We start from the raw sequence: 21,357 nt of genomic DNA, 5'->3' as shown, positions 1-21,357 counted from the left end.
GCTGCCCTGGGGGGCCCTAGGGGGCTGCTGCTACTCTGGGGGGAGCCCTCCAAGGTGCCACGGCTGCTCTGGGGGGAGCCTTACAGGGTGCCACAGGTGCTCCGAGGTGCCGCTGTTTCTCTGGGACCACTGCTCTGGAGCTGTGCCCAGGGCTGCTGCTGCTCCGGCAGCCCCTGGGGCCAGCTGCCCAGAGCCGCCCGAGCAGCGGCCAATGGAGCTGGCCCCGGGACCACCCAAGCAGTGGCCGATGCGGCTGGCCCCGGGCCGTCCTAGCTGCTCAGGCGGCCCTCGGGTCAGTCACACCAGCTGCTGCAGAAGTCATGGAGGTCCCGGCAAGTCATGTGCCAGACTTGCAGCCTTATTTATGTGTTATAGACGTTTGTTATTTTACATAATATGCTCAGTAGGTTTCTTGCTTGCTTGCTCACATCCTCATAGTATTTCCTGTCTTTCGTCAGACAATAATGCCTTCTTCCCAGTAAATTAAAACATAAAATGTATTTAAGTGCATGCTGAACCCCACTGTCCACATCTAATATTCTGTGTGTGTTTGTGTTTTGTAGGAGGAATGGAAAGTTTTGAGGCTATTTGAATAGAATGTGGGATCTGTCCTGCCGTACCAGGCATGCCATACAATACAGCAGAAGTCAAAGCCTTTTTACATCAAGTTTTCAAATCTGTCACTCGGTTATTAGGAGCAGAGATTCTGATCATGATTTACTCTATTTTGGGGACTTGAGATTTTTCCAGCTGGACTGTGCTTTTTTGCAATGATTGAATGTAACAAAAAGATTACCTTACCCTTTTGGTACAAAGGTTCTGATGGTGACAGTCCTCACCTCTGACTGTCTGACCCTTTCTTTTGGCTTGGCAGACGTTTAATGTGCTGTCTGAATCAGTCTGCAGGAGAATTCTTTCCCCATTGTACAGTAAACATGGTACATTTACAATACAACATGATGGAATAGAGCATCTCTCATTCAAACTGTATCTCAGACCACTTCAAAGTGCTATATAATGTAATTGCCAAGTTAAATAATAAATAATAGCAGAGGGAGAGAGAAATGCAGAATAAGGGAGAAAATACACGTTTTCAAATCAGAGCTGGGGAGAGTTGGACAGTGGATGAGAGAAAGAAAGGAAAGCTGCCCAAGTAGGATTCAAGGTTAAAGCTTCAGAAGAGAAAGCTTTCACAAAACAGTGTACGAATAGTGGGAATGGACAGAGAGGAGGCTAATGCTAGATGTACAGAGGGAGCAGAGGAAATGAATAAATATGGATGTACATCTCTGGGAAGAAAGAGCCTGATAGTTCTTTGGAATGAGGAATATTTTAGTAAAGAACGTTCCATTGTAAATATTTCCTATACCAATGTCTAACTCCAGGTGAATGTATGGACATGGGGCTTTTTCCAAGGCAAAATATTGGGGGTCAGAGTTTTTCAGAACATTGGGTTTGATTCTTCTCTCATCCTGGTTTTACACCAGTGTAACTACTAACTTAAATTGAGTTACTCCTGATTTACACAGGTGTAAGGGAGAGGAAAATCAAGCCCCTGGCCTCTATTTGTGCACATGCACTGTGTTGTAAACCCCATTTTCAGTTGGCTCTCAAATGGGTTTGCTTCACATAAAAATCTGTTGGTTTCATGCACAAGGGATAGTGCACAAAAACTACCTGTAAATTATTACACACACAAAGTTGTGCATGCATAAAAGAAAGGCAGGTGGAGGCCTCCTTTAAAAGGCCACATATAAGGGCCACATACTTCTCTAGTTCCCATACTGAATGTTGACAGCATTTGCTTCTCCCCTCCCCCCCGAAATATCAAAGGAAATATGTGGCCCTTAAGGTATTTAACTCAGAAGGAAGCCAATGCCTTGTGTCACTTCAACAGTTAGGAAGTGCACTGTACTGTCCCCTTTGCATTTGAAGTGAAACTGGCAATTTTGAGCAATTTCACAGAGGAAATGAAAAGATTAATGGAATGGAAAGTACAGAACTGTTCAACTGAAGACGACTAACTATCTGATTGACATGAATGAAAGCAAAAAATAAAATAAAAACAGCATGAAAGATGCTTATTATTTTTCAGGTTCTAGGGGACTATTTAATAAAAACAAACAAAAAACTTCACACAGATTTGAGTACCAAAGAGAAATTAATCTCTGCAGGGCTTCCCAGAGAATGAAGAACTATGGGAGGAATCAGAGTGACTGGCATCTCAATGCTGCTGTCTAGTGATGTAGAAACTAGTTTTTTGCCTGACTGCTCAGACCCCAGAGCAAACTACTCGCAGAGAAGAAACAGACAAGACATGCATTAAAGAAAAGATCTGAGATACCACAAGTGAAATAGCGAGTTTCCTTCAACATCAAAGGCCAAATTCAGCTCATCTAACTCATGCAGGTATTCTCATTGATGCCAATGGCACATGAGTAAGGGGAGCAGAATTTGGCCCATAGTTAGCATGTGTGCACAGTGTTTAGTATTCTGCTCTCCGTACTGACTGTGAGGTTGGCTTTTTTTCAAAATCCCAGTTTTAATATCTGTTCCTCCCTTGTACATTTCATCTTATACACCTCCCTCTATTGGCTTCAGAGCAAGGAGTCCAAACTTCTGTGGTGGTTAAATTATTATTAACCCTGTTTATTACAGTAATGCCCAAGGACCAACCAAGAATGGGGGCCCCATTGTGCAAGGCGCTGTATGACACAGAATGGTAGATGGTCCCTGCCTCAAAGAGTTAACAATCTAACTAGATCGATAGACAGGATGGGGGAAAGGGGTAGAACAGACCAGCAGAGTGACCAATGTGATGGCAGCAAACGTGATGTTCCACAATTTTGGGGAGGAGTGGGTTTAGTGAGGAGAGGATCTGCTAAATGGCAAGACAAGGGAAGTGGGGGTGAGACGGGAGAAGAGGGTAAGCAGGCAAGTACGGGGTAAAGCTCAGATGAAGAGACTATGAGGAAGGGGGAAGGAGAGGATTGGAACAAACAGCCAGTCAGCACAGAGCAGAAAAAGTCCAGTCCAAACTGCAGAAAGGCCTCTGAATCTCCCTGCTTTGGCTGTTTCTGCAACTGCTCCTACTGGCTGGAGTTTCCAGCTGGTTTCTTTCTGCAGTTTTCCCCCAAGGCACGTAGTGGAGGGAAGGTGAGACACCATCTGGTATGTAATTTTCCCAGAGAGCTGGGGTCTCCCCTGCACACTTCTGGGTCCAGGAAGGGTCTGCTGAGGAACACGTGACCATGGCTGTACCCCATTTTATTCCCTCCCCGCCCTCAGTGTAGCAGTCCCTACTTTAGCTGCTCCTCACCAAGACCACATGGTGGGTGGGTGAGGGGGCATCACCTGGGTCCTGTTGCCTCAGTGTGTGTGGGGGGCAGGATCTCTCATGCACTGTTCTGGATCCAGGGGTGCTGGGAGGAGGGGTGGCACTGGCTTGGCCCTATTTTACAAACTTCCCCTGCATTAGCACCCATTATATAGGCAAAGCCCTGAAATTGAGCATGCAGTACAACATTTGCATACACAAATCAGGCAGGTGAAACTGCAATTGTGCTTGATATGCATGCACAGATCCTGGCTTCAAGTATCAGAGGGGTAGCCGTGTTAGTCTGTATCCACAAAAACAACGAGGAGTCCAGTGGCACCTTAAAAACTAACAGATTTATTTGGGTATAAGCTTTCGTGGGTAAAAAACCCACTTCTTCAGATGCATGGAGTGAAAATTGCAAATGCAGGCATAAATGTACTGACACATGAAGAGAAGGGAGTTATCTTAAAAGTGGAGAGCCAGTGTTGACAGGGCCAATTCAATTAGTGTGGATGTGGTCCACTCCCAATAATTGATGAGGAGGTGATACCAAGAGAGGGAAAATTGCTTTTGTAGTGAGCCAGCCACTCTCAGTCCCTATTCAAGCCCAAATTAATGGTGTTAAATTTGGAAATGAATTGTACCTCTGCAATTTCTCTTTGAAGTCTCTTTTTGAAGTTTTTTTGTTGAAATGTGGCTACTTTTAAATCTGTTATAGAATGTCCAGGGAGATTGATGTGTTCTCCTATTGGCTTTTGTTTGTTACCATTCCTGATGTCTGATTTGTGTCCATTTATTTAGGGGGAGGGATAGCTCATTGGCCTGCTAAACCCAGGGTTGTGAGTTCAATCCTTGAGGGGGCCATTTAGGGATCTGGGGCAGAAATTGGGGATTGGTCCTGCTTTGAGCAGGGGGTTGGACACAACCCTAAAGTCTCTTCCAACCCTGATATTCTATGATTCTTTACGTAGAGACTGTTTGGTTTGGCCAGTGTACATGGCAGAGGGGTATTGCTGGCACATTATGGCATATATCACAGTAGCAGATGTGCAGGTGAATGAGCCCCTGATAGTGTGGCTCATGTGGTTGAGTCCTGTGATGGTGTTGCTAGAGTAGATATGGGGACAGAGTAGGCAACGGGGTTTGTTACAGGGATTGGTTCCTGGGTTACTGTTTCTATGGTGTGGTGTGTAGTTGCTGGTGAGTATTGGCTTCAGGTTGAGGGGCTGTCTGTAAGCAAGGACTGGCCTGTCTCCCAAGATCTGTGAGAGTGAGGGATCATTTTCCAGGTTAGGTTGTAGATCGCTGATGATGTGCTGGAGAGGTTTTAGCTGGTGGCTGTACGTGATGGCCAGTGGTGTTCTGTTATTTTCCTTGTTGGGCCTGTCCTGTAGTAGGCGACTTCTGGGTACCCATCTCACTCTGTCAGTCTGTTTCCTCGCTTCCCCAGGTGGGTATTGTAGTTTTAAGGATGCTTGATAAAGATCTTGCAGGTGTTTGTCTGAGGGATTGGAGCAAATTTGGTTGTATCTTAGGGCTTGGCTGTAGACAATGGATCATGTGATGTTTCCTGGATGGAAGCTGGAGGCATGTAGGTAAGTATTGTGGTCAGTAGGTTTCCAGTATAGGGTGGTGTTTATGTGGCCATCACTTATTTGCACTGTAGTGTCCTGGAAGTGGATCTCTTGTGTGGACTAGTTCAGGCTGTGGTTGATGGTGGGGTGGAAATTGTTGAAATCCCTGTGGAATTCTTCAAGGGCCTCCTTCCCGTGGGTCCTTATGATGAAGATGTCATCAATGTACATGCTTGTACATGCTGATTTGTCCCTGATTAAAGCAAAGATGATAGTCAGGTTCTTGGCATGGGTGCTAGGGAGGATGTTAGTTTTGTCACCTATAAAGGAGAAAAGAGGGGGGGCTTTGGGTGGAAAGATTGAGCTGGCTTTTGTTGATCTTGAGTTGACAGTGAGCTCTCAAAGTTGGGATATGGCAAAGACAGTGAGGGATTGGAAATTGAATTTAAAAGAAAGAGGTCGGAGTATGAAATGTACATTTCAGAGTCATAAATATGAAGATGATAGCTGAGTTCTTGTGAACAAATGAGGTCACCCAATGATGGGGAAAAGTATAGGGAGCAGAGGAGGGGGCCAAGAGCCACAATGGTGAGGGGAAGGAAGAGGAGGTAGAGCATCAAGAAGAGATGGTGAAAGAGTGGTCTAGAATCCAACAAACAACCGCAGAGGTTAAATCCTATTAGCAATTAGCAATTACTCTAAACCAGTCAATCCCACAAAATAAAGTGTTGCTTTTACACAAAAGAGAAGCAACAGAGCATTTCCTAGTGCATGGCTGGTTCCTGTAATGGGGCAGATTTCTACTGCCCTCATCAACAGTGCTATCAAATTGGAGAAGACAAAAATCAGTAGAAAATATTCTACTTTTAAAGACTCTTTCTCTCTCTTAAAACGAGAGAGAGAGAGAGATGCTGATCTCAAAGGAAAAATCCATATACTAAAGCCAGCACAAAATATAATAGGACTGACAACCTTTACACAGTTGTAAGCAGTGTAGTTGTAGCATCACTGGATATTAGAGAGACAAGGTGGGTGAAGTAATATCTTTTACTGGCCCAACTTCTGTTGGTGAGAGAGAGAAGCTTTCCAGACACACAGAGCTCTTCTTCAGGTCTGGGGAAGGTACTCTGAGCATGGCAGCTAAATGCAAGGTGGAACAGATTGTTTAGCATTAGTAAAAAGAACAGGAGGACTTGTGGCACCTTAGAGACTAACAAATTTATTTGAGCATAAGCTTTCATGAGCTACAGCTCACTTCATGGGATGCATGCAGTGGAAAATACAGTGGGGAAACTTTATATACACAGAGAACATGAAACAATGGGTGTAACCATACCCACTGTAACGAGAGTGATCAGGTAAGGTGAGCTATTATCAGTGGGTGGCGGGGGAGGGGGGGAACGGAAAGGGGGGAACCTTTTGTAGTGATAATCAAGGTGGGCCATTTCCAGCAGTTGACAAGAACTTGTGAGGAACAGTGTGTGTGTGTGTGGGGGGGGAATAAACAAGGGGAAATAGTTTTACTTTGTGTAATGACACATTCACTCCCAGTCTTTATTCAAGCCTAAGTTAATTGTATCCACTTTGCAAATTAATTCCATTTCAGCAGTCTCTCCTTGGAGTCTGTTTCTGAAGTTTTTTTGTTGAAGAATTGCCACTTTTAGGTCTGTAATCGAGTGACCAAAGAGATTGAAGTGAATAGCTCTCTTTACTTGATCACTCTTGTTACAGTGTATATGGTAACACCCATTGTTTCATGTTCTCTGTGTATATAAAATCTCCCCGCTGTATTTTCCACTGCATGCATCCGATGAAGTGAGCTGTAGCTCACGAAAGCTTATGCTCAAATAAATTTGTTAGTCTCTAAGGTGCCACAAGTACTCCATTCAAGGAAGAGTGGCCCATTAACACCTCTGCAGTCAGGGACTAGTGGATTACAGATTGTTGTAATGACCCACTGTTTGTAACCCACTAAAACAAGAAAATTATTTAACAAAGAACTGAGATTAGAGAAGAAGCAAGTAGAATTAATGGAAACAAATGGTTACATATAAAGTAAAATCATAACACACTTTCTAGAGCCTAAGATAAAAACTCTCAAGACATTCCCCTGCCTCACAAAGGTTAGCTCAGCCAAACTCACAAAGGTTAGCTCAGCCAAACCCAGCTTCAAACTGCCAGACTGGCTGTAATCCTCCATTCATAAAACAAACCAGCTGGCAGCTTGTTCCCTCGGTGAAGGATAACTGAGTGAACCTCTTGTGATGGGGTGGACTAGGCCGAGAAGCCTCCTTATGGAGGCCTCAGGGTCCTGCCACACTTGTCCCAAGTAAGGAGCAGTGGAGAGATCTTCCAAGCAGACTAGAGTGGTTATAGGATAAGCATCCAATCAGGGCTCAGGAGAGCCCTATAAAAGGGAGCTACAGAGCCAGAGACAGGGCAGTTCGTCATTAGAGCTGGAGGAGCATGGATGTTGCAGCTGGTTGAGGGAACTGCAGAACAGTGGACAGCCCAGTGCTAGTAGGCACAAGGGGAGCAAGGAAGAGCTCCTGGCCACCTACTGGGCCTGAGCTTAGAAGAGCCCTGAGCTAAGGGTAAGGCATCGGTGAAGGCTGGGCCCAAAGTAGTGGGTGGGCCTGGGTCCTCCCCCCACCTTCCCATAGGCCCCTGGGGAAGGGTATACAATTGGACATCAGTGAACCCCCCCCCCCCGCCCCCCTGAAAGGGACTGAACTGTCAGAGGCTCAGCTGAAGACTGGGGCCAACACAGACTAAGAGGGCAAAACCATTGCCTCCAGGGAGGAAGCCCTGGGAGTACGGCCCGATGGCAGGACTGGGACTGGTTTAAAGACCACAGACACACCCAACCACAGGGGGCGCTCGCAAGAGGTGGGTGCCAACCCCGTTACACCTCTGTATCCCACATATAATTCCAGTGACCCATTTTCTTCACTTGTAAACAGGGAAACTCCCCCACTGCTTGTTTTTTTTCCTTTCTTGAATCTCCCCTGGAGGCCTTGCAATCACTTGATTAGTATTGTGCTTAGACTGTAAATAGGTGTTCATTGTGAAGCATACAGTTCTCAATCTACATATAACCAGACAGATGTTGATAAGTGTCTCCTGCCTGGAAGAAACCTGTTTTTCATCTTCAGGTGACCAGCCCCAACTCACAGACCTTAAGAGCATAATTTTCAGTATCCATACATAACTCTTTTCATATTATCTGTACATAACCCCTTACATATTATCCATCCATACATTTTGCAATGATTGATGATCAGTGTGACACAAGCTTTCAGTAAAGACTTTACATGATACCCTTTGGCAAACTAGTATGTAGATACCAGAGCCAAGGATCCCTGTAACCTGTATGCCAGTTGGCACTAAGATATCCCTGTGCACACCATAGAATTGTATTCATGATTCTTGCACCTAGAGTATATCCTTCAGGTAGAGTTCCAGTCTTAGAGGATCCAATATTATAGTAACTCACAGGGCTGTTATGAGGCATAATTAATGTTTATAAATTAGCTGTTTGAGTAAATGCTGTATAGATTCAGAGATGCCAAGATCAGAAGGGACCACTTGTAAGCATCTCTTCAGCAGCTCCTGTATAACACAGGCCATAGAACTTCCCTGAAACAATTCCTCTTTGAACTAGAGCAGATCTTTCAGAAAAATGTCCAGGCTAGGTTTTAAAAACTGCTAGTAATGGAGAAATCACCACCGCCCTTAGTAAATTGTTCCAATGGTTAATCATCCCCACTATCAAAAATGTATGCCTCATTTCCATTTGGAACTTGTCTAGCTGCAACTTCCAGCCCAGGGATAATGGATTCTCTGCTTGACTGAAGAGCCCATTATCAAATATTTGTTCCCTATATAGATACTTATAGACTGTGATCAAGTCGTCCACTAATCTTTGCTTTGTTAAGATAAATGAATTGAACTCCTTGAGTCTTTCACTATAAGGCATGTTTTCCTATCCCTTAATCATTCTTGTGGCACTAGAACTGGACACAGTATTCCAGCAGTGGTTGCATCAGTGCCAGATACAGAGGTAATATGACTTCCCTGTTCCTACTCGAGATTCCCCTGTTTATGAATCCAAAGTTAACCCTTTTGGCCACAGCATTGCATTGCAAGCTCATGTTCATCCAATTATCCACCATAACCCCCAAGTCTCTTTTCAGAGTCACTGCTTCCCAGGATTATTTATCATTATTTGTTTGTTTATTATTTGGGAAGTTCAAGGAAAGAGTAACTTGAAGGTTCGTTTTGGGGGGATGGGGAGTGGTTTGTGTGTAATTATTGTGGACTGAAAAAAATGAGCCTTCGGTGGAAACTTGAAACAGAAGATTGGTGATTTGGCGGTTCAAGATGCGGGGAGCTTTCCATGCAAAGGATTGGGCAGGGGTATGAGAGTGGAAGAATGAGATGAAGCGAACATCAGGGGTAGGACAGAAGGGACCAACACAATAAGATAGGAGAGCGAAAATGCAGGGCTGTATATACATTAAAAAGGGAGGACAATAAATGTTACAGTGATATATAGGGAATAAATGGACAATTGTTAATTATGACACTAATAAAAGTAATAATAAAAATGCTAATGGAAATAATTTATGTATATGACAGGATTGGTTGTGATGGCGGAGGGCAGGGCTCAACAGCTGGCAACCTGCAGGGGTCAGAAAGGTATTTTTCCCCCAGTGTATTCTGCAAGGTTTTTTTTCTTTAATCTTCTTCTTCCTCTGAAGCATCAGGGATGGCCACAGCTGGAGATGGGACATTGGGCGGGTGGGCCAGGGCTCTGAGTTGGTGCTGAACATTCTCTTTTTTGGGTGTTTGCTGGCTGGTTCTTGCTCACATGCTCAGGGTTTAACTGATGGCCATAGGTGGTCTTGGGATGGGTCAGAATGGCAGTGGCCTTGGGGATCTTTTTTTCCCCCCCTTCTTCTGCAGCGTGTGTGTGTGGTGACTTGCAAGGATTATCTGGGTATATCTCATGTCATCATTTCTCTTCTATTGCAGGGGCCCCAAACAGAGGCACATTGATCCCTCCTGTTCTATGCCTGTGACACATATTTAGGGTGACCAGATGTCCCAATTTTATAGGGACAGTCCCGATTTTTGGGTCTTTTTCTTATATAGGCTCCTATTACGCCCCCACCCTCCTGTCCCAATTTTTCACATTTGCTGTCTGGTCATCCTACACATATTAGTCTCGTCTCCCATGGGTCTCATTTACTTTGGTCTACAATTGGTTATTGGGTTTTAGTGTGCGGGTTCTGGGTGACGTTGTTGGCCCATGGTATACAGGACATCAGACTAGATGATTTGGTGGGCCTACTGGCCTTAAATTCTGTTACTCTATTTGCTAACCACCATGATCTATTCTATTGTATTATGTTCAGGTTCTTATACTGCTCTCATCACTGTAGTATCTGAGCACTTTCCAGTAGAATATTAAGCAACAACATGACTAACATCTGTCACATGTTTGTTCTCTCATCCTCTCCCCAGGGGGAGAATTGTGTGTTCATTGCAGTGTTTTTCTGGTAGGTTTCTTTTTGTTTGTTTGTTTTGGGGGGTTATGTACATATTGCTCTGTATTTATATTAGACAAGGGAAATCAAAGAAATGCACTCTGCATTTAGTATGGAAGGCAATGGGGTTAGTTTCTCCCGCACACACAGGCTTTATCCTTATTGTAGAAAGCTCCATTGTGCCACAATTGTCCATCTCGTTCTTCATTCCCGGGCTTTAGGTTCTTTTAGATATCCTGGGCCCACGCCATTGAATTAATCCTCATTTTCAAGGCAGACCTTGAACTTGACTCCAATCCACAAGGAACTATAGCAAAAATGGTGAATTCTTCACGTTATGATGCTGAAACAAGAAACAGAGCAAACTATTACTACTCCTGGAGACACAGTCCCTTCCTGGGGTCTTATGTAGGTCTAAACTATCCTCTACTTGGACTGGTGTTTAAATACCACAGTTTGGACCTTAGGTCAAAAGGCATTTAGGGTGGAACAAAGGAGTGGGAGGATGAAATTAAGAACATGGAAAATTAGGTGAAATATAAAGAATGATGTCATACTTTTAAGGCCAGAAGGGACCATTATGATCATCTAGTTTGGCTCCAACATAACCTTTAGCCAGTGATTCCTGGCTGTGGAACAGATTTCCAAGAGAAGTAGTGGAAGCCCCTTCCCCCGGCACATATTAAAACTAGATTGGACATACCTCTAGATCAGGTACTATAGGGAACAAAACTGCCTTGGCAGGGAGGTGGACTATAGATGCTCTAATAGGTCCTTTCCATTTCTAATTTCTATGGTTCTATGATACCAAGATTGCAGTTTGGTGAGGAACAGCTTCTGGGTGTATATCTGTTTCCTTGGTTGTGCACAAATTAAAAAAAAATACAAAAAAGTATTTGTCACCCTTTTGTGTTATACAACCAGTCACTGTGTTTGAATTTCTCTTGATCATAGCTAGAAACTACCAGCACCATTACGAGAACTCTGTATAATGTTGCTAACATCATTGATTATGATGTTACCCAAATTAAAGAACTAGAAAAACCAGCAGATGTTTTGAATATTGCAGCACTACACTGCAGCAAAATATCTTTCCCCCCATCCAAATGGAAACTGAACAGGAAAATAACCAAGCTCACTGTGCCTGCCCTGTCCAGCTAGGAAATAATATGTAAAGCTAAAAATAAAAAAAATATTAACTCACACATACTGGGACAGTTGGGGTCCCATCCCATGAGGTGTTCATAGAATATCAGGGTTGGAAGGGACCTCAGGAGGTCATCTAGTCCAACCCCCTGATCAAAGCAGGACCAATCCCCAACTAAATCATTTGAGAACATCAAATAGGAATTGGAGGTGTTCAGTTCTTTTAAGGATACATCTGTACTGTACATTAGTGACAGTGGCATGTAGCTACATGCTGCAGAGAAAAGGAAGCTGTGTTCACACTGCAGTGTGTAGCTACATGTGTCAGTGAAAGGCTCTGGCGGTGGTGGGGGGCAACAGGGAAAGGCATCTCCCAGCTGCTGAAGCCTTTCCCCTCTACCTCCCCCAACCATAGTCTTTCCCCACTTCCAGAGTCTTTCCCTGTGCCAGCAGAAGCTCTATAGTGGCGAGCTGGCAGAACCTTTCCCTGCTGACTCCCTACTACCAAAGTGTTTCCACACTGTCTCTCCCTGCCAGAGCCTGTCCCCACTGCCAGAATCTTTTCTTTCAGTGGGGAAAGGCTCCAGCAGTGGGGTGGCAGGAGGATACTACCCTGATAGGGAGACACTGCTGGTGCAAGTTGAGAACCTTGTGGATACATACATGGGTACATACCTATAGGTTTCAGGCATGTCTTTACTTGTTTAAGCTATGCCTTACCATCTACACTGTTATTTAGACTCATGGTTTTGGGGCTATACACCTTCATAAGAAGTGTGCAGTATAGATGTTTCTTTAGAAGTACTCTGTTCCTCACAGGATCAGGCCCTTAATTTGTTCTTTTTCTTCATGAGCAATCTATCTGTTTTGACTTTTCGGTGTTTTAACTGAAAATAAGACACATTTTGTTAACAAAATGTGGTATAAACTGATATACAGGTTTACTCACTAGCATTGCCATCATCACAGCATAATCATTCTTCAAAGTATTATATGCCTTTAATGAGTTTGCGATTAATGGCTCTTCCCCAATATCAGTCACCTTCTGTGATTGCTATTTCAGATTGAGAGGGAGTGGGGGAAGCATGGCTAGAGGCTGAATTTACAATATAAATTAACAGCCAACTAGACCTACTGTAGATGATTAATTTGTCTTTGATTACAACTGCACACTGACTGAGAGAAAATTAGCTTCTTTGATTTTGTTGGCACAATATGGGTTTGGGAAATGGCCACAGGAAGTTGAAACCAAAACTAAATTACATTTCTTGAAATGCAAAGCATGGAAAAAATGATGGAAGTTAGATGATGAGGAAGAAAAAAGCTTTAAATGGCACTTCATAACATGGTGAAAGTTTGTTTAAAGACCCATGACAAATGACATTGGGTTGATTATTTTGAATTGGTAAGGTTAAGGTTAACAGGTGGCCGGCATAGAAGGTTGTTAGTACTTCTTCTTTTTTTCAAACCTTTTCAACTATTAGTTGATAACACATTGTAGCTTGGAAATAAATACCTCCTATAGCAATTAAAATGAATTTGTTGACTTCTTGTCTCGTTGAAGTAACATTTACTTCAGCAAAAAGTACATTTTAAATTGACAACAATTGCTAGAGTGCTACACTTCTGTTGCACATACAGAGGTAGAAGCAGGTATCTAGTTGGCATATAAAATTCTTCAGTTCCTGTCTTAATCGGCTTTGTAATGTTTACGTAGGCTGTTACTAGCTTTCATGTTCTACCATCATGGTGACTCCATTTCTGTGGGGACTGAAGTGATTGTTCTACATGTAAAAAGAAAAGGAGTACTTGTGGCACCTTAGAGACTAACCAGTTTATTTGAGCATGAGCTTTCGTGAGCTACAGCTCACTTCATCGGATGCATAGCATATCGTGGAAACTGCAGAAGACATTATATACACACAGAGACCATGAAACAAAACTTCCTCCCACCCCACTCCCCCGCTGGCAACAGCTTATCTAAAGTGATCATCAAGTAGAGCCATTTCCAGCACAAATCCAGGTTTTCTCACCCTTTCCCCCCCCCCCACACACACACACATACAAACTCACTCTCCTGCTGGCAACAGCCCATCCCCCTTTGAAACCCCTCTTTATAATGCGCATGATAATCAAGGTGGGTCACCTCCAGCACTAATCCAGGTTTTCTCACCCCCCCCCCACAGCCCCCCCTCCAAAAACCACACACACAAACTCATTCTCCTGCTGGCAACAGCTCATCTTACAATGTGCACAGCAATAATCCAAGTTTAACCAGAACGTCTTGGGGGGGGGGGGTTGCAGGAAAAAAACAAGGGGAGACAGGCTACCTTGCATAATGACTTAGCCACTCCCAGTCTCTATTCAAGCCCAAATTAATAGTATCCAATTTGCAAATGAATTCCAATTCAGCAGTTTCTCGCTGGAGTCTGGATTTGAAGTTTTTTTGCTTTAAGATAGCGACCCTCATGTCTGTGATTGCGTGACCAGAGAGATTGAAGTGTTCTCCGACTGGTTTATGAATGTTATAATTCTTGACATCTGATTTGTGTCCATTTATTCTTTTACGTAGAGACTGTCCAGTTTGACCAATGTACATGGCAGAGGGGCATTGAGCTCTGGTCTTTACTAAGGCAAAGCTTACGCAGAGATGGAGACAGACTAAAATTTCCAGTGGATCTATGTAACTTAGTAGACCCATTTGCAAAAAATGCCTGCTTCACTTGAATGTGACTTGGGAGCTTTTGAAAAAATTACCTAAAGTTCACAACTTCTATTTATATAGGTCCTTCTGTGACCTCTCTTGGTATCACATCCTGCCCCTGCCACTAATGCCGTGGAGAGTTCTCTAGTTTTGGAACTGATATAGTTCCCTTCTGCAAAGACAGCCACATTTGAGGGGAGCCAAGAAGAGGTTGCTCACCTCTTGTGCAGAACAGAGCTCTGGCCTGCAGGGAGTGGGGATAAGGCAGGCAATAGTGATGGGGACCGAGTATCAGCCACTGTCCAGAGGATCAGTCACAGCTTCTCCAGTTCTCCACCTGACAACGGGGTGTGTTGGCAACATAAAGAGCTGCTTCAGCCACTGACTTTCAGTAAGAGTTGTGGATGCTTAGCATGTGCTCAGGAGCTGGCCCAGAGTCATCATGAGAATATTGTATGGAGGGAGTGTGTTTATATGTATGTGTATATATAGGTACTAACTGTGTGTCAGAGTATATAACTATTCAGATTTAAGAATAAAATGGCAAATCAAAAACTCCATGGGACTGCAGTAGAATTGACAGAACAATTCTGAACCTTAGACTAATAAAGAAAAAGTCCTAGGCTGGTATACTGTTCAAGGTATCAGTGGCAATTCTTTGGTGCCTGCCCTGTTTTGAATTAGATGACTTATCTAAACAGGTTCTGAATGCACCCTTGTATGCCTTTTTCTGTTGCGTATTTTCAGATGTCACAGACTCCTCTACAGCAGGTATAGCATATGTTTAAGATATGAAACAATGCTAAAAAGTGTTATTACCAGCCTGCAGTGTATTAGAGTTTAAGTTTCTATAATAGTGACTCAGTTTTGTTTCTTTTATTGTAGGCTAAAGGTTCTACAGGTATAACATCGGGCACCCAGAAGAAAGTAAAGAGGACTCTACCCAACCCACCTCCAGAAGATGCTACCACAGGGACCCAGTCAGCATTCACTACTGTGGGATCAGTTTCACGCAGAAGGATCTGTAGAACCAACACCATGGCCAGAGCTAAAATTCTCCAGGATATAGACAGGGAATTGGATCTGGTAGAACGAGAGTCAGCCAAGCTTAGGAAGAAGCAAGCAGAGCTAGATGAGGAAGAAAAAGAAATAGATGCCAAACTGCGGTACTTGGAAATGGGCATCAATAGGCGGAAAGAAGCCTTGTTAAAGGAAAGAGAAAAGAGAGAGCGTGCCTACCTCCAAGGAGTAGCAGAAGAACGTGATTACATGTCAGACAGTGAAGTTAATAATACCAGGCCTACTAGAATGGAAGCCCAGCATGGCTTGGAAAGACCACGAACTGCACCACAGACAGAATTTAATCAATTCATGCCACCACAGACCCAGCCAGAAACTCAGTTTGCTCCCCCTACAAGCCCTTATACACAATATCAATATTCTTCTCCTGCTCTCCCTACCCAAGCACCAACTCAGTATACACAACAGTCACATTACCAGCAGCAGCAGACTTTATATCATCAACAGGTTTCACCCTATCAAACCCAATCAGCCTTCCAGCCTGTGGCAACCATGTCCTTTACTCCCCAAGCTCAGCCTCCACCAACCCAACAGTCATCATACCAACTCCCGTCACAAATGATGATGATACAGCAAAAGCCAAGGCAAACTACATTATATTTGGAGCCTAAGATAACATCAGACTATGATGTGATTCGTAATCAGCCTCTCATGATAGCACCTGTTTCCAGTGATACTACTTATGCTGTTTCCCATCTTGGCAGCAAATACAATACCTTGGATTTAAGGATAGGGCTGGACGAGAGAAGCAACATGGCGAGCAGCCCCATATCAAGCATATCTGCAGATTCATTCTATGCAGACATAGACCATCATCACACACCCCGAAATTATGTGCTGCTGGATGATATAGGAGAGCTTACAAAGGGAACAGCGGCACTGAGCTCTGCTTTTAGCCTCCACGAGAAGGATCTGACAAAAACCGATCGGCTTCTTCGAACCACCGAGGCCCGGAGAGCACAGGAAGTGTCAGACTTCCTAGCACCACTGCAGACTTCTTCTAGATTGCATACTTACGTGAAAGCAGATGAAGATCCAATGGAAGATCCTTATGAGCTAAAGCTTCTGAAACATCAGATCAAGCAGGAGTTCCGCAGGGGTGCAGAAAGCCTCGATCACCTTGCTGGCCTTTCTCAGTATTACCATGCAGATACCAGCTACAGGCATTTCCCCAAATCTGAGAAATACAGCATAAGCAGGCTCACACTTGAGAAACAAGCAGCCAAGCAGCTCCCAGCAGCCCTCCTCTACCAAAAGCAGTCAAAGCACAAGAAAGCTTTGATAGACCCCAAACTGTCAAAGTTTTCACCTATCCAGGAAAGTCGAGACCTCGAGCCTGATTATTCAAACTATATGACTTCCAGTACTTCATCGCTTGGGGGCATCTCCTCCAGGGCAAGGCTTCTTCAGGATGATATCACTTTTGGCCTCAGAAAAAATATCACGGACCAACAGAAATTTATGGGGCCAACACTGACATCATCCCTTGGAGCCAGCCTTGGGACCACACTAGGTACAACAATGAGATCCACATTACAAGATGAAGCTGACAAGTCCTATAGTAGTGGCAGTAGATCAAGGCCTTCATCTAGACCCTCTTCAGTCTATGGACTTGATTTATCATTAAAAAGAGATTCCTCTAGCTCTTCTTTAAGACTGAAAGCCCAGGAGTCTGAACCATTAGATATTTCTTTTAGTCATGCAGCTGCCTCTGGAAGAACTAAACCTACAAGTCTACCTATTAGCCAAAGCAGGGGAAGAATCCCAATAGTAGCACAGAACTCAGAGGAAGAGAGCCCTTTAAGTCCTGTTGGTCAGCCAATGGGAATGGCAAGAGCTGCAGCTGGACCCTTGCCACCAATATCTGCAGATACCCGGGAACAGTTTGGATCAAGCCATTCACTACCTGAGGTCCAGCAACATATGAGGGAAGAATCACGGACTCGCGGGTATGACCGGGATATAGCCTTCATCATGGATGACTTCCAGCATGCCATGTCAGACAGTGAAGGTAAACTAGGCCTCAGACTGCTATGTTACTCTCACAACACTAATCCTCATTTCTATGCATGCATCTGATTTTTTCATCCTACAAGGACTTGTTCTTCTTTTTGTTCCTTTGTGCATCTTTTGTGTATCTCTCTTTTCTAATTTTGTTTTTGTTTTACTGCAAAAGCAAATTCTGGATGGTGCTTAGATACAATAGTATGCTCAAGTCATTTGTTGTTGTTTTGGTTTCCTTTTGGTTTGCTTGTGCATTTTCCTTTTTATTTGTTGGTGTCTACTTTTCTAACTGCATTATATAAATAGAATAATATGTATATAAAGTGTGCCCCATTTACTCTTTTCTTCAGTCCTTACATGGGACTTCATCCTTTGAAATTCAATCGTTGAATTTTTTTTACACAGTTTCTCTTGAAAACCCCCAAATCTTTAAAAACAGTTGAATCTCATAAGAAAAACTGGATGCATAAAGTTTCATTATGGGTTTCAAGAATCAGTAATTCAACTTCCTGAGGCGCACAGAATTATAATTACACCTTATGAGCAATCATATTATGTGCTAAAAGTCAGTATTGTGTATTAGAACCGTAGAGAGTTTAATGTGAGAGCAAATGAACATTCTAAATCTGGTCTGTTAAAATATATCTTGTCATGTGGACTTCTGTGCATTCAGAATTGTGATGATGTAAGAAAATTTATTGTTTAGGTGGCACAAGGTAACCTCATTCATCAATAAACTTGCTTAAAATATTTCACTTCCATTGATGGATTATCCAGCTTAACTGGTTTTATGTGGACCCCATTCAGTACTTCTGCCAGATAAGCACAAGAGCTTATCTCACTTAAGTTCATGAGAAGGAACCTCTCTGATGTATTATAAATGGTGTAATTAAAAAGTGTTTAATTTAAATAAATACAGCAGAATGTTAAGCTGGTGTTAAGTACTAAATAACTGCAAATTATGCATCCACTTGGTTTGACTCTAGTCAAATTTAATACATTTTAAAACTGTTTAAAAATCATAGTCACTCTGAAAGAGAATGAAACGCACATGTTTAAGTTATCATCTGCTTTTCATTGTATGTGCTCCGTTAACTTTTCTTGTGTATATTTACTGCACAATAAAAAAACCCAAAATTTTGCATGCACTATACTGTTTGTAAGTGACAATAATTACCGCAAAAGAATAATTTGCATGATTGTGAAGTAGAGATGGTTGCTTCCTGTACTTATACATAACCCACATTTACTATTTTGAAAAAGCATTGCTTCCCTTGGTTCATAAGCTATATCATTTTGAATTCAAAGGGGAAATCTTGGTTTAGAAGATGGATAACGTTTGCTTTCCCTGAATTTGATCTCACACTATTGTAAACTGATAAGCTGCAAGTCATTGTTCTGTAAGTTTCTGTGCATTTTGGGGTCTGACCCTGAAGCTTTATTTCACGGCAGGTAGGTTTTTCATGATTAAGGGTCTGATTCTGCATGGTGCTGAGTATCTCTGTACTGTTCTCCGTGCCATCAATTCCCGATGAAGGAAGATGGGAATTGAAGGCACTCAGCCCAGCACAGGATGAGCGCTGCATAATGGAGGACGAGGCTGTATGGGACCTCAGCATCTTCCATTGAAGTTAATTGAAGTTGCACTGGAGCTAAAGTGAGTGGGATTGGGCCCCAAATCCATATAAAAAGTTGGCCTGCCCTCTATTGTTATGTAATACATAAACTGATCATGGATAAAACCACAGTAGTTTATAATACTGCTCTACAATTACAGTATTTATTTGTGACAAATACTTAGGATGTAAGGGCTGGTTTTCATCTGATTCTGAATCCGATATATATTTTTAGATCTGTTCTAACTCAGTTCACAACTTGTTCATTATTAGGTAGACCACATGTCCCTGGGAACAATTGCTGCCCCTTTTTTCTGAGCTTATCCCAGTGGCTGTGTCATTTTTACAAATAACTTTGCTTTGTCCCAATTCTCATAAAGCCTTGCAGATTGGCCAGCACTAGGAGCTGTCAGACAATGGAGCTGGAGAAATTATTATTAAATAGAAAGCCAGCTGGCTCAAGTGCATGTGCACCACCAGGACCACCCCACCCCCAACCAGCCTGCCACATGATGACACCCAGCTGTTCCTCTTCTCCTGTTCCTAAAGCTGTCCAGTAGCCCTGTCACTCAAGTCCTTGACCCAGCCTTCTTGGCCCAGAGAGTCAAAACCATAAGGTGGCTAGGAAGGAACAAGAGCAGTGTCCTGGCAGAGGAAAGGAGGTAGTGGGCTTCTATTTAATTCTCACCAAACCCATCCCCTGTACAACCATTTTCTCCCCCATGACAGGTGCCCTGGCTTTTCACATTCAAGATCTGGTTACCCCACTCTGGAGGCAATCAAAAAATAAGTCTCGTTAAACAGGTGGCTCTCTACCATTCTTTTTATTGAAGACACTTTCTAGCTTACTGGTGCTTGACACTCCTGGATCTGTTGCCCTCTGGAATCATATGTAGCCATCAGACTTCCTGTGCAGCTTATGTATTATTCCTGCACAGTAAGGGAACACATTCACAGGCAGGAGTATTAATCATGATTTTATTTTTGAGTGCTTGGTGTTCCACATGGCTTGAAGGAGTTCCAAAGCAGATGGACCAACCCAATCCCACACCCCTCAAAGTCAGTGGCAAAGTTCTTCTCTTTGGTGGATTGTCCTCTCTGTGGAAGAAATGTGTTGGAAGCTGGTGTTGGAGGAGGCGATGGGAGTTCTGAGTCTAAGGGACACCGAGGAGAGAATGCATAAAGAAGAGAATTTGAGAAGGACACAGAGGGCATTGAGGAGGGCAGGGAGGGTACGGCCTAGGCACCACGAAGAGTAATAGGAGGAGGTGAGGACAAAGATGCTGGTAATGACAGAGTTGTCTGAGGGCCACAGTGGTGGTAAAGCACGAACTTTATATGGGACTTGAGAGGAAGCTAGTGAAGAAACGGGCAGATGCTCTGACTGGATGCGGAAAATATAGGAATAAGTCTGCGTGTGATATTAGGTGAAAATATGAATGGGACGTATGGGGTACCAACGAGAACCAAATGACTTGGTGGACGTGAGGAAAGCCATACAACTTGGACATAAAGTAAAGAGTGGAAGGAGACTCTTTCCTTTGAACAGTGATGCAGCGTTGTATAGCAGTGTTTCCCAAACTTGGGTCGCCCCTTGTTCAGGGAAAGCCCTTGGTGGGCCGGGCCAGTTTGTTTACCTGCCGCGTCCGCATGTTCGGCCGATCGCGGCTCCCACTGGCCACAGTTCGCTGTGCCTGGCCAATGGGGGCTGCGGGAAGCGGCGCGGGCCGAGGGCACATACTGGCCATCGCTTCCCGCAGCCCCTATTGGCAGGGCACAGTGAACCGCGGCCAGTGGGAGCCGCGATGGGCCGAACCTGCGGATGCGGCAGGTAAACAAACCGGCCCGGCCCACCAGGGGCTTTCCCTGAACAAGCAGCATCCCAAGTTTGGGAAACACTGTTGTATAGGAATGTCTAAAACCCCATACAAGCACACTCTGTGGTGCAGTCAGAAGGGTTGTCAGAGAAGAGTTATTGTGCAGCAAGCTCTGCTGTAAATCAACAATGCAATGAGTACGCCGCACACTAACTGTCCACGTGGACCCTTCTGTTATTCACTAACAGTTTGCTAGTGCGCTTTGATCTACTCCACTTTGAAATGAAAGCAGGTCAATGTGTATGAGGGAACTTTCAGTGTGGAACTTTTAGTGTGCGGTAGCAGAGTCCACACTGCCAGCTAGTGTGCAGCATGTTAATGCACTGTAGATTTACACCCAGGTTGCTGCTCACTTAACCCTTGTCTACACCTAAAATATAGGTCTACCTACCTATTTGGCTCAGGGTTGTGTAGGCATACCCGAAGTCTTCATCTAAACAAGCCCAGAGTGTGGTGTTTTGGACAGTTACTTCGGAGTATTACAA

At 43.7% G+C, this 21,357-nt stretch overlaps 1 protein-coding gene across 2 annotated transcripts in view; it reads left to right on the top strand.

The window, feature by feature from the left end:
* The window catches only part of PCLO (piccolo presynaptic cytomatrix protein), a 530,921-nt gene that overhangs the window by 303,067 nt on the left and 206,497 nt on the right, over nt 1-21,357 (top strand). For both annotated transcript variants that reach the window (XM_043552451.1, XM_043552450.1), the window contains exon 7: nt 15,181-17,386. In XM_043552451.1, the coding sequence (XP_043408386.1) occupies nt 15,181-17,386 (2,206 nt within the window). The remainder of the gene's footprint in view (nt 1-15,180; nt 17,387-21,357) is intronic.

Source organism: Chelonia mydas, chromosome 1, assembly GCF_015237465.2.
Source record: "Chelonia mydas isolate rCheMyd1 chromosome 1, rCheMyd1.pri.v2, whole genome shotgun sequence".
Taxonomy (NCBI): Eukaryota; Metazoa; Chordata; order Testudines; family Cheloniidae; genus Chelonia; species Chelonia mydas.
Note: the sequence above shows the minus strand (reverse complement) of the source record. Positions and strands in the feature narration are given on the sequence as shown.